The sequence below is a fragment of the Triticum aestivum genome, chromosome 4A (genome assembly GCF_018294505.1).
Source record: "Triticum aestivum cultivar Chinese Spring chromosome 4A, IWGSC CS RefSeq v2.1, whole genome shotgun sequence".
Classification (NCBI taxonomy): domain Eukaryota; kingdom Viridiplantae; phylum Streptophyta; class Magnoliopsida; order Poales; family Poaceae; genus Triticum; species Triticum aestivum.
In genome coordinates, this window is record NC_057803.1 from 699,109,158 (window position 1) to 699,123,413 (window position 14,256).

Sequence of the window (14,256 nt, forward strand, 5' to 3'; positions counted from 1 at the left end):
TTTCCTTTAGTTTTTCTTTTTTTCGGAACCTTGTACTTTTTATTTGAAAATTAATAAAAATACACAGCGGAGTCCCGTTGTTTCCCTAAAAAAATAGTTGACTAACAAAACCGAAAGCTGGATGTGGGAAACGAATCAGGGTTAGAAAGGTGTACTATCTGTCAACTATCATCCTCCGGGAAACAGATAAAATCCAGCTGTATCTTCCTGTAGGTGTTGCCGACAAGTTGCCGTTCTAGTTATTTAGGTCAACAGTTAATATATAGTTGTTCTTAACTCATGCACAGGGAATCAGCTATCTCACTGAGTCCCCTGACGTCGTTTCCTCTATTTTGTGATACAAAAATGCAAATTAGTTCATAACAAACAACAATGATATTTATTAGAATCAGAGAATTAGCCCGAATCACTTCAAATACAACACAAATTAGATGGGATCTTCTACTACCCAGCAGTGCAGGTCTGCCCGCCCCCACATGTCGGCGACATTCACCCGGGTACCAAATTTTTTATGAATGGGAAGTTTAATCTTTGTTGCCCTTAAATAGAAAAGTGGCATGTTAAGAGTGAAAGATATGCTTAGGGAGATCTTGGTTGCTAGGTAAGCTATTAAGTCATCTGTACACAGTCTTACAAACTAAAAATTTGCAGATACAAATTTGTACTCGACGAACGATCAACGCAGGGAAGGTGGGACTGCTAAAGTCCACAAGGAACTCAAGCTCAATCAAGTCACAAGTGCCCCACAACTAGTTGCCTCACTAAATCGGAAGTTTGAGGCGGGGAAATGAACTAAAGTTCAATTCAAAAGGTGGAAAGCCGGGAGAGAATGCATCTTCTGAAATTGGAATCTCATGTTCTATCTGTCAAGTCTCATCCCCCAAAGACATGAGATCTTCCTCCTGTGACATAAAAGGTTTGCCTAGCACATGTAAACAAGCACATAAATCCAACTGCAAGATACATCGTGTAGGTGTTGCTATCAAGTTCGTTCCAGTTAATTAGGATGCAATTAATATCCAGTTTTATTGAACTCATGCCCACGGAACCAACTATTTCACTTTTTTTGCTGTTACCAGCTATATCATTGCCTCCCCTGACGTCCTCTCCTCTATTTACTGATACAACAATGAAAGTTAGTTCATAGCATACAACAAGCTCTGCATTAGAATCAGAGAATTAGTCCGAACCTCCACAAATACAACACAAAATAGATTGGGTGTGCTGGCCAGCACTTTGGGTCTACCCCAATATGTCGGTGACATTTACCCGTGTACATTTTTGTGCGGGTGGGCACCAAATTTTTTATGAATGGTAACACTACTGGAAATTTTGTATACACCGGGTGTCAGGCTGTTCACCAAGAGCCAAAACACGGGCACTCGGCAAAATAAGAGATGTCGAGCATGACTCTCGGCAAAAGGAGCATCTCGGTAAACACATGATACTGCCGAGAGTAGACCTCGGCAAAGGCACTATTTGCCGAGAGCCAAGCAGTGCCGCACGACAACGTTCTACCACATGGCACATCCGGCGGCTGGTAACAGCACAGCCATGTTTTGACTTCTTTACCGAGAGCAGCTCTCGTAAAACTAACGGTTGCCTATTTGGTTCCACCTCGCCTACCGCTTTGCATGTCCGATAGTCCGACAGATGAATTACACTTCGGTGTTCAAAATTAAGAATGTGTATTAATTTTATGATCCCACCATACCTGCACCATGAGCAGCTTTCGGTAAGGCAACAGTTGCCGAGAGCAGCTCTCGGTAAAGCTAAGGCTCCCATCAAACTTTAGTACCACCTCGCCTAGAGACATGCAACATAACCTGTTTAAATAGTGGGACAGTCTAGATGTAGTACGCTTCGGTATTCATTAGACTCTTGTTAAGGAGATTAACAATCACTTTGAATGTTCACCTGTTTCAGGCAGAGAAGATTCAAAGTGATAGGCCATCTCCTTAATGGTGGATGCCGGCGTCGTTTTATTAACTCAACTATTATTATTTTTCAGAAATTTATTGCAGGTTTGTGTAGGAAGTGCAGGTCATGTTGCTCCATTGGCCTCGAAACTTATCGTGCTCTAAAAGGAGGCAAACGCATGACACATGCCACACCCCCGCATTTTCCAGGCCCACGTGCAATATTCGAGACATTTATTGAACTGGTAGGGTTTCGTCATCGGAAATTTAAGATCAGCAAGGGGGCACATGAAATCATGCCCGGTAGAGGCATGTAAAATCATTTGTGATGTCCTTGTGGCATGCCTAGGCGTTGCACAGACGAGGGAGAGGTGTGCCCTACCACTGGGTTACCGGAAGAACCTCGGTCTCATTCCTGATGCAACCGTTGAAATCCTTGGAAAATTGTATGATGCCAAAATTCCTTGAGAGCTGGCACAGTGTCATGACATGGCCCCTATAGGGTGTGGTAAAAGTTTGGGCACGTTTCGAATAAGCCTCCCCTGAGGCCGCTTGTAAACCGCACTGTCTACGGGGTAGTTTGTGTGTACCGAGAGGGAACATGTCCGGTTTGTGCAGAAAGTGCTAGTCCTATTGCTTCATGGCCTCGAAAATTCTCGTGCTCTCAAAGGAGGCAATCGCATGACACATGCCAAGCCCCCGCATTTTCCGGACCCGCTTTGCAATATTCGAGACATTTATTGCACCACTAGGGTTTCACCGCTGGAAATTGCTGATCTATAAGGCGACACATTAAATCATGCCCAGAAGTAGGATGGAAAATCCTACATGATGTCTTTGCGACATGCGTATATGACGTTCTGATGTGGGAGGGGCAGGCCCTGCAACCAGGGTGTGAAATTACCTCTGTGGCATGCCTGATGCAACCGTTAAAATCCATGGAAAATTGTAACATGGTGGAATTGATCGGGATTAGGCATGGTCTCATGACATGGCCCATGTAGGGTGTGGTGAAAGTTTGGGTGCATTTCGAATAAGCCTCCAGTCATGCCGCTTGTAAACCACACCATCTACGAGCTAGTCTGTGGGCACCAAGAGGGAACGTGTCCGGTTTGTGAAGTGTTGGTCCTATTGCTTCGTTGGCCTCGAAACATCTTGTGCTCTCATAGGACGCAATCCCATGACACATGCCAAGCCCCCACATTTTCCAGACTCACGTGCAATATTCGAGTCATTTATTGCACCGCTAGGGTTTCACCACATGAAATTGTAGATCTGGAAGGCGGGACATGAAATCTTGCCTAGAAGCGGCATGAAAAATCCTATGTGATGTCTTTGCAACATGCGTAGGCCACGTGCTGATGATGTAGGGGCAGGCCCTACAACCGGGGTGCGAAATTACCTCTGTGGCATGACTGATGCAACCGTTAAAATCCTCGGAAAATTGTATGATGGTGGAATTGCTCAGGATTTGGCACGGTGTCATGACATGCCCATGCAGGGTGTGGTAAAAGTTTGTGCACGCTTCGAATAAGCCTCAAGTCAGGATGCTTGTAAACCACACCATCTCCGAGTTAGTCTATGGGCACCGAAAGGAACATGTCCATTTTGTGAAGGAAGTGTTGTTCCTGTTGTTCCATTGGCCTTGAAACTTCTCGTGCTCTTAAAGGAGGCCATCACATGACACATGCCAAGCCCCCGGATTTTTCGAACCCACGTGCAATATTCGAGACATTTATTGCACCGCTAGGGTTCACCGTCGGAAGTTGTAGATTTGCAAGGTGGCACATGAAATCATGCCCAGAAGCGGCATGGAAAATCCTACGTGATGCCTTTGCAACATGCGTAGGCCATTTGTGGAGGGGGGTTGTCATTTCCGAGAGCTGCTCTCGGTATTGGTGAATGTTTTGAGGCTGCTCTTGGTAAAAGGGTAACCTAGATCTAAGGTATTATCCTTTACCGAGTGAGACTCTCATAAAAGGTATAAACCCTAGATCTAGGACCTTTACCGAGAGCCGCATCGAAAGACGCTCGGTAAAGGTCCGTGAGACACTTAAACTCTTCCCACGGTGTCTTTTTCTCACTTCTCTCTCTTCCTGGGCCCCCACTCTCACCCCACCTCACCGGCACCCCCACCCCATCTTCAAGCTAGACTATCCTGGGCACACTAAGAGATCTTAACCGCCGACCCTGCCATCATCGACCATCTCCTCAAGACAAAATTCAGTAAATACAACAGGGTTTTTCTTGCCCATCATTTTTGTTCTTTCTCTCTTTATTGCTAACAAATAAAAAGGTGGTATATGGTTCTATCTGCATGTCAGCTGTTAAATAGGATTCTGCAAAATTTAAACAGAGGATTGTGAAAAGTAAGTACTTAAGTAGTCTGTAGAAGATACTTCCATGTGCTATCAACCTTTGAATTTACACTCAAACTAGTCAAACTAATCATACTCCTTCCGTCCCAGAATAAGTGACGTGATCTGAATACACATTTCCGGGAAATTCTTCTTATTTATATCTTTCCACTTTAAATCAAGCCATGTGCATTCAGCATTTCAGCTCGTGGAGAGAAATGAATACTCCACCAAATCTCACACTTATGTGAGTATTGTTCTATGTCTCTCTCTCCCTTTAAATACACCACTCCATCTTGACCTATTGTTCATCCATCCACACTTCTAACCAGTGACTTTCTTATTGTTGGGCATATAAAGTAGGATATACGATAGGTGGGAAACACATAGATAGAGGCGACCAAACTAAAGGAACCAGCGAGATGAATGGACATGCAGGAATTTGAGACATCATGATATTAGCAAATTGTCTGTGTTTCATATCAGGCTGTTCAAACTGTTTAGTTGTCGACAGGTTCGATGATATTGATACATGCCTCCAGGAGCCTATTCATAGATCGGGAGTCCTGGCTGGTGGCGCGCTAGGTTCCCTCAGTCACTCGCATGGGCTACGGAGGGGTTGGGCATTGTTTCCTTCACCGATTGCTTCTCTTTGGAGGATTCGTGCAAATTTCATGTAGAATTCTCTCAAAAAGCATAGTCTTGTGGTTTTTTTCCTTTTCTTTTTTATATATGCAATTCCTAGATCTTGAGTATGCAATGATCAGAGCAAGTCTGCCCTGATGACCACCGTGATATTTTCCTTTCGATCTTCGTAAAGGAACAATCATTTTAATTTAATTATGTTAAATGACCATTCAAAAAAATGGTACACATGTGCCAACATAGGCATGCGTCCACGCCTATTAATTAAGCATATGTTTTGAGTTGATGAAAACCAGAGATAGATCCACCTATCTTAGTTAACAGGGAACTTCTCCGTCATCCAGAATATCAATAATAGCGGTCATAAGTTAAAATTTCAATTCGGTGCCCAGGCTCATCTACACCCGTGCAGAATAGCCACATCCTCGTGAGTGATGATATTTTCTCACTGGTAATATTAATATTCAAAATGTTCTTGCATAAAATAAAAGTTTGCCAACAAGTAAAGGACCACACTTCTAGGCTACAATAGGTCATCGATGGTATTCACCTTATGGAGAGGAAATGAATTCTCCGCCAATTCGAGACTTGCAAGAATAATTTTTCGGTCTGTCTCTTCCTTCTTATATATCACCCATCTCACCAAACCATATAATTCATCCATTGGCACCTCTATTCCCTGATTCTCTTATAAAACAAATATATTTGGACATTAGATTTGTGGAAACTAAATAAATAGGAGACCATGCGAAGAGAATCAGAGAGAGATGCATGGTTGGATATGTAGGAATATGAGACATCTGGACATTAGCAAGCAATACTCGGTATGTTCTATTATATGCGCCACAGAGCCCTAGTACCATTGGACTGGCTACAAACAAAGATACCTCAACCGGACCCTCCATGATATAGCGGTTACTTTGGTCTCGTTTGCGATAAAAAGATCGCTAATGCCGGTATTAGTTGATAGAAGCAAAATTGAGGATTGTGATGGCTTGTGTCGTGTGGGGAGGAAGGGGTCCAAAAATGTTGTCGTCATTTGTGGGTCTTCTGGAACTTTAGCCTCTTCAATACAACTTTTTTTCACCAAACAACAAGCAGTCTAGGTTCTCCGCAATATCGTGCGGTGCTCAACTCCCATCATCCCTAGATGCGAAGTCGCGTAATCTTTTTCTATGATTCACATATTTGCTGTACCTGAATTACTACAGCATAATGAAGGCATTCATTAAACAACTTTATGCAAATAGAAGACAAAGATTAGCTAAGGATTATTGACAAATAAGCCTAATTTGTGCTCTCCTTATGATCTCCAACAAAACTTCTCCCTTCATAGATTCATCAAAATATGAGTATGATGCACACAACCGAATATCCAATTCTGAGCCCCAGCTCATCTGCACCAGGTGAACAGTAAATTCAAAAACATAAACTAGAAAATTAAGAAAAAAACATTTTTTGCCTGTAAGATGATTGAGTGTGTGAGATGCGTGCAAAATTTCAAATGATTTAGACATCTCATTAGCTCTCAGCAAAAAAATATCAGGTCTGAACAATGCACAAATAGTAAGAAAAATCACAGACCTCAAATTGGTCTTTTTTGCTGAGAGTTACTCAGACATCTAAATGCTCTGAAATTTGGGACAGCCATCACACTCAGTCATCTTTCTCCATAAAAAATTGGAATTTTTTGATTTATTTAATATTTATAACTATTGTTTTGGTTACTCCTGGGCTCAGCAGAGCCTGGGGGCCAAAACGCTGCTCTTATTTTATTAGATGTTGATTACCGAAACACGTGATTGTAATAATGGTGGCCAATTCGAACGATAAAGCTACAACAGATGGCTATAAAAGTTGGACTACAAGGTCCCGAAAACAACATTGGGCTGCCTAGTGTATTTGAGACCCATCAACAGCTGGCCAACATCTTCAAACGACAATAGCTACAAGATATAAGCAATTTTAGAGTTAGGGCAGGCATGCATACCTATGTTTGAGGAGTCCGTGCAGCGTGCTGACTTACGGTAGATGGTGGTCGCAAGAGCTTGGCCTCTGATGGCTCATGATGCAGGCTTGAGGCCACCAACATGGCACACCAGTCTATGTACACACGTGTGCTCCCACCGTGTTTCTTTGTCGGGTGCGCCTGGGAAGAGGCTGAGCACACAAACCTAGTGTTTATGATGGCAGGTGTTGTTGGCCAGAACTAGCACAGTCTTTGTGTACGGTAAAGGTTTTCCAAAGGATTCCCTCGCAAATTTCAAGGAAAATCAGAGAAAATAAGTTAGAGTAATGACATTTTTAAAACAACTTGTACAATGTAGACGGGCACACACGCATACACACCACTGTACACACACTCGCAACGCCTAAAACCTACTATCTCCATTAATTCACAAATATAAGATGTTTTGGATATTTTAATATGAACTATATACGGACTGAAATGAGTGAAGAAACACATCAAAATGTGTTTGTGTACATCCGATTCACGAAAAGTGACACACAAAAAGTGAAACATCTTATATTTGTGAACGGTAGGAGTACTAACTAGAGCAATGTAACATAAAGATTGACAAAGTTTCACCACATGCATCTCACTATGGATGGGAGTATCACATCCTAATGAAATAAGAATCCTCTTTATAATGACAAACATGGAGTCAATTATTAGATATTATCCCTAGTGTCATGGGGTATTTCCACCCTCTGAAGTGCACATCTTGAGTGCACAAGGCATCATTATTTTTATTAACAAAACATAACAAAGGAAAATATTATGTAAGTAGAAACTATCGTATACACAGAATGAAAATAAAAATAACTAGAAGTGAAAAGTAAAATTAAGAAATTAGAAGTATCAAGGGAGGGGTATGACATTTGTAAACAACCATTGGAGAAATAACTATGAAACCAAGTTAAATTATTGTGGGGCAGTATCCCTGCCAGCCTGTGCTTTTTATATCGCTGAGGCATAGATTATACTGGATGACCAGATAATTATCAGGGCCGCGTAAAAAGACTGAATGGTTACCAATATGTAAGAGATTGTCTTAGGATGTAGCAGGACATTGGCATTCACATCGAGTACTGTTCAAGGTACATCTCTCCCTTTATATATACCACTACATCCTGAACACTATACATATATTAGTCATTCGTCTTCACTTCCTAATTCCCACTAGTGATTCTCCTAATGGCACATACATTAGCACATAAGATAGGTGGCAACCACATAGACAAAGGAGATGGTGATAAAAAAGGAGCATTTGTATTTGCATATTGGATTAGGAGACGTCAGTACATTAGATAATAGTGCGTACTGGACATATGGCGGATCATATTGTTAGGTTCTCAGCATGTTCGATGATTTGTGCCAGGTTGTCCTAGTGCTGATAGATTAGCCACAGACGAAGTTCCGTCCGCTGCTTTGGTTCAGTTCTTATGGTCGTGGCATAGAATGAGTTCAATAATGTTGAGTTAGGTGTTGTGTATTAATTTTCCGTGTTGTGTTGCTTGGGTTTGTTTCTCGCTGCCTGTTGCCCACAAGGTTTGTTCTTAGCTGAGGTCATGGCGTGTAGGCTGTATTGGGAGCTGGGTCCTAGGATGTGTTATCAGTTCTATGCTAAATGGAATTGGGAGCTTTTCTCCTCAATTTTGAAAAGCCAGAAGGTAAGGTGGCTTAACTGAGAAATCAGGCGACAAAATATTCAAATCAGTAAGAAGTACAAACAAAATTTAATCAAAGGAAGAGACTACCAACCAATAAGCCTTATTTATAATGTCTCAAATATCTCTACAACAACTTCCAACGCCAACGAATAATGTAATTATCAACTATGATGCACCCAAATTACTTTCTTATATGCCGAGGGATTGGAAAAACTGAGCTTGACCTAATATGGTGACCAATTTGAACAAAGGTAACCTCAGCATTATTACAATGCTTAGGCACAGACAGGAATAAAATAGAATTTAGGATATTTAGGCTGCCTAGTGCATTTGCGACATATGTCAACATCTTACCAACCTCTTCAAACAACAATATCATACTCTCGCCATGATCTCCAAAGTAATACAAGTAGCATAAAAATCAGGTTTTAGGATAATTTCATCCCAAACTATAAATTACAGTGTGGCAAACAAGTTAAACGTACGTCCTAATGCTAGAGCCCATCCTCCTTTCTTTTAACCAAAATAGAAAAACAGCATTGTACCAGAGGAAGAAAGTACGTAGAATAGAGGAGGCGTTGTACAAGGGGGAATACAAGTGTACACAACCAGGTCATGTGAGTCAACCCAACAGTTCGATAATTAGTTTTGAAACAGCCCCCCAAAGTATGAGTGATTACCAATTTACCACCAGGTAAAAGCTTCGAAAAAAGTTACCACCATGTAAAGAACCACTCCTATAGGATAGAGGAGGCCACCAGCATTCATCTTGTAGAGTCGGAGTGAATACCCCACCAAACTCTCATACTTGAGTGAGTAATGTTCTCCGTACATCTCGCCCTTTATATATATACAACTCCCATACTTACCAAACTATATTGTTCATCCATCCAAAGTTCTATACCTACTATTAAAGGGAGGTGGTTTCTTGGTTTCGTGCCGCTTCGTCTGGTCCCACTTTGATTAATTTCATGTAGGCTATTTGGTATCGTTCGATGTCACGTAAGCTATTTGGTTTCGTTTGATGTCACGTAAGCTGGTTTTCACGCGTGCTAGCTTTTCATGCATATCACGCACGCATGCGGCCTCACACTGGGCTTGGCGAGCCCACCTCGCTACACTGACTCTTACCAATTTATATATGTTCAACGTCTTTGTCTACCGGGAGGTAATTAAACAGGATCTCTCACATGCAAGGTCGGGGCAGGGGGGGGGGGCTTTTCACGGTACATGACAGCGGCATAAAACATGGATATTTGTGTGCTGAATGAGTGCATAATTGTAGGATCATGGGCTGAAAATCTCTTATGGGCTCAAAAAACGTGCATAATTAAAGGAGGAGCTGATGATATTGTGGGGTGGAAGATAAGGATCGAAAAACGTGCATAATTGAAGGATTATGGGCTGATGTAAATTAAAGTTTCTGTGGCCCGAAAAAACATGCATAATTAAAGGAGGAGCTCATGATATTGTGGGCTGGAAGATAAGGATAAAAAAATGTGCATAATTGAAGGATTATAGGATGATATAAAAACGAGCATAATTAAACTTCCATTGGGCTGGAAAAAACAATCATAATTAGAGGAGCTGATTACATTCCTATTCGCTGGAAGATACAAGTCGGTCTAATCTAGTAGAGGGAGCTCGTGATCTCTTCTCGGATTGCAAGGGTGTTGGTGTGAAAAAGTGTTTGTCAGTAAGATTTTTTATCTTTTATGTGCTGCGTTTTCTTGCTATTGCTATTTTTAACACTTTCGAAAGTATCTTTGCAAAGAAATTAGTATTAAGAATAGCTTGATCTCGTGCATATATAATAAAAAAAGGCATTTGCCTATATGTTGTTAGATGTACTGCAAGTCATATGTGATTAATGCCTTATTGATATGCTTTTATTTCTAGACTTTGGCGTGTGCCTCCGTTTTGCTGGATGTTGAATTGTTGGTCGCTTTGGTGGAGGGGACAAATTGCAAAAAAAAATCCAATCCATGCATTGTTCTTGTACGTAACCAATAATTTTCTCTCACGTATGAACTCATGGTAATATCTGCCAGTTCTAACTAATGATTCTCTTATCGGGCATATACGTGAGCCCATAAGAGATACTCCATCTGTACATAAATATAAGACGTTTTAGAGACAACCAGAAAAACAGAGAGTATACCATAATGAAAGGACAGGAGAGATATGTATGGACACAATGCAGGAATCAGAGACACCAGAACATTAGCAAACACTTTTTCGAGGCTTCTATCAACAAGTCGGGTGGATCATACCTCAGACACAAAGCTCATGCCTTAGACTGCTCAGCTCCATATGGAACTCGGGCTGAATTAAGTCACTAGTGCACCAAAACCAGTTGCCTCATAAAACTGAAAGGTGGAGGCGGGGAAATGAATTAGGGTTCAAAAGGAGGAAAGCGGGGAGAGAACGGTATCGTCACCCGGCTCATCGCATCTTCTGGATTCAAAATCTCGTGTACCATAAAATATTCTTATGCGGCCTCTAAACTCTCATCCTTCAAAGAGGTGAACTCTTCCCCCTCTCACATAAGAAAGGTTGGCCTAGCACATGTATACAAGCAGATAAATCCAGCAGCTACGTCATATAGGTGTTGCTGTCAAGTTGCCGTTCCAGTTAATTAGGATGCAATATTCAGTTTTGCTGAAGCCATGCCCACGGATTCAGCTATGTCACTACCTCTCCGGATGTCCTTTCTTCTGTTTGCTGGTACAACAATGCAAATTACTTCATAACATACAACAATGCTCTATAGAGATTTAGTGAATTATGGGCACTGTACTTGCCAGCACTGCAGTCTGCCCCAACATGTCGGCGGACAATTTACCAGTACCAATTTTTCGATGAATGAGAAGTTGAATTGTGGTTATCCTGAAACAGCAGAGTGACATGGTAAGAGCGAGAGATGTGCTTATGGAGATCTTTGTTGCTAGGAAAGCCTTTCATGTCAAAATGATATGCACAAACTCTTACCAAACTCTATTTGCAGACACAAATTCATATTCGGTGACTGGTCAGCGCATAGGAATTTTCTCCCAAGCCATGAACATATTCTGAAAACAAGTTACCCATTTTCTACAACACTGTCCAAAACTTGAAAATATAGAAACATTCATGTCATTGTCCTCTCCTAGAAGACAGTGACACTGACCAAATCGAAACAAATACAGTGGACCCGCGGATCACATATATAAGATGCTGAACATGGTAATCTTACTCTCAGCAAGCAGCAGCTAGCGCTGATCATGGCACCACAGCTCTCCTCCCTTGCTGCATCCGCGGGCATATGTGTAGTCTCAGCTCTCGCCTTAGCCCTGATGGTGATCACCCTCTACATCATTGGCGTTGTTGTATCCTTTGCCGTCTTCTACATCAGAGAGTTCACCCAGAGAGCCCATGATCGGCCGCCGCTCACCGGGACCGTCTTCCGGCAGCTCAACAACTTTGACAAGATCTTCGATGAGCATGTGAAGTATGCACTCCTGCACCCCACCATTAGGCTTGTCTATCCTGGGCACAGTGAGATTTTAACCGCCGACCCTGCCGTCATCGAGCATATCCTTAAGACAAACTTCAGTAAATACAGCAGGGTAGTTTTCCTTGCTCATCATTTTTGTTCCTCCTGTTTTTCTTGCTAACTAGTAAGATGGTGGTAGATGATTCAGTATGCATGTCAGATGGTAAATTGGATCCTTCAAAATTTGAAGAGGATGGCCAAAAGTCAAAACTTGAGTAGTCTGTAGAACATATTGCCATGTTCTATCCACCTATGAATTTTCATTCATGCTAGTCAGACTAATAATACTACTACCTCCGTCCCACAATATAAGAGCGTTTTTGATACTAGTTGGCAGTACACTAGTGTCAAAAACGCTCTTATATTATGGGACGGAGGGAGTTCTATTTAGAGAGTAAACTGAGTGCCTGTGGAAATACTTTGTCTGACTATAATTTCGCAATGATGGATCCTATTTTACAGGGGGCCTTCAACACGGAGACCGTGACGGATCTGTTTGGAAATGGGATTTTCGTTACAGACGGAGAGAAGTGGCAACACCAGAGAAAGCTAGCAAGCCATGAGTTCTCAACCAAAGTGCTACGTGACTACAGAAGTGATGTTTTCCGAATGAATGCTATGAAATTGGCAGAGAAGACCTCAGCTGCAGCAGCTAACAGAATTACCATAAACTTGCAGGTACTTCCTCAATATAAACAGTATAGTACTGTAAGTGCTAAGATCATAATTCTAGCTTTAATAGTTCACTCTATGCATGTCAAATTTAGAACTTTAAACTACAAAAGAGAGAAGCAAATCAAATCCTAGACCTAAATGGCCAAATAAAAATTCAGTTAGCTATTCTTGGCAAATAGAGTAAACATAGTTTCTCCAAAACTTCTGAATTGGGCTATGCATTACTAAGATTTCTGAGTGAGCAAAGTAAAGATAAGAATTAATTGATTGATTGCGAGTTTACAAAGTGGGATTCGGTTTTGACCTAAACACGCTATCCGGATCAGATGAATCCAGCATTGAATTCAGCAAGGCCTTCGATGAGGCAAATTCTCTTGTTTACCATCGGTATGTTGATATGTTCTGGGAGTTGAAAAGGTATCTTAATATCGGGTCAGAAGCCAAACTGAAGAGGAGCATAAAGATAATCGACGACTTTGTGATACAGTTGATCCATCAAAAGAGAGAGATCATGAAGAACATAAGTGGCCATGTAAGTCAACCTGTATGATAGTTTGTTACAACTATTTCAAAATTTTACATATGTTCAATTCTATCTTTTATGATAAATGCAGAAAGCTAGAGATGACATACTATCAAGATTCATACTGGAAAGTGAGAATGATCCTGGGACGATGAACGATCGTTACCTTCGTGACATAGTCCTCAGCTTCCTGATTGCTAGTAAAGACACCACAGGGAATACCCTTACATGGTTCTTCTACATGCTCTGCAAGAACCCAGTAGTGCAGGATAAGGTTGCCTTTGAAATCAGAGAATATGTCGAGTGGACTCAAGAAGATACCAGCATGGAAATATTCACCGCAAGATTGAAACACGGTGCTATTGACAAAATGCACTACCTCCATGCTGCGATTACCAAGACTCTCCGGCTGTATCCTGGTGTTCCGGTGGTACAAATCATTCCTCATGCTATTCATTTTAATAGTAGAGTCCAAAAATAACAAGTCCAGATAGCTTCGACATAATCTTATTTGGATCTGGCATACCCAGTAACTTAATTTGTGCTACACTTTTCAGGATGGTAAGATGGCAGATGAAGGTGATGTACTGCCAAACGGCCAACGAGTAATAAAAGGAGATGGAATGAACTACATGATTTATGCCATGGCTAAAACATGACATCACAAAATTGCAAGAGAGGATAGCTAGCCATGGCTGAAACCTATTGATCAGCTTGGTCCTTTGAACTGAGTCTGAAACAAGGATTATTATATGAACTTTGCAGCAGTTGTCATAATATGATAGTACCACTAAGGCCCATGAAGATCATACCTTCCCATTCTATTATCTTCATGCTGAGAAAGCACACTTTCTGTCAGATATAGCGGCACGCCGCGCCGGTGAATATGCCTGACTATGGTGGTACTGTTAACGGTAACAAAAATTG

General features: G+C 41.5%; 1 protein-coding gene across 1 annotated transcript; it reads left to right on the plus strand.

Annotated features, from left to right (window-relative positions):
- Positions 1–11,859: 11,859 nt before the first annotated feature.
- On the plus strand, positions 11,860–13,988 carry LOC123084314 (cytochrome P450 704C1). The gene is made up of 5 exons (XM_044505982.1): positions 11,860–12,204; positions 12,594–12,843; positions 13,085–13,338; positions 13,421–13,759; positions 13,887–13,988. Exons 1-5 carry the CDS (start codon positions 11,860–11,862, stop codon positions 13,986–13,988), a joined length of 1,290 nt encoding a protein of 429 aa, XP_044361917.1.
- Positions 13,989–14,256: the final 268 nt, after the last annotated feature.

What these genes read in the sequence shown, in the direction of transcription:
- LOC123084314 (XM_044505982.1), top strand. Translation starts at nt 11,860, where the DNA reads ATGGCACCACAGCTCTCCTCCCTTGCTGCATCCGCGGGCATATGTGTA. An exon ending in ACTTCAGTAAATACAGCAGG is followed by an intron (nt 12,205 to 12,593) that starts GTAGTTTTCCTT and finishes CCTATTTTACAG; the next exon opens with GGGGCCTTCAACACGGAGAC. An exon ending in TGTATCCTGGTGTTCCGGTG is followed by an intron (nt 13,760 to 13,886) that starts GTACAAATCATT and finishes TACACTTTTCAG; the next exon opens with GATGGTAAGATGGCAGATGA.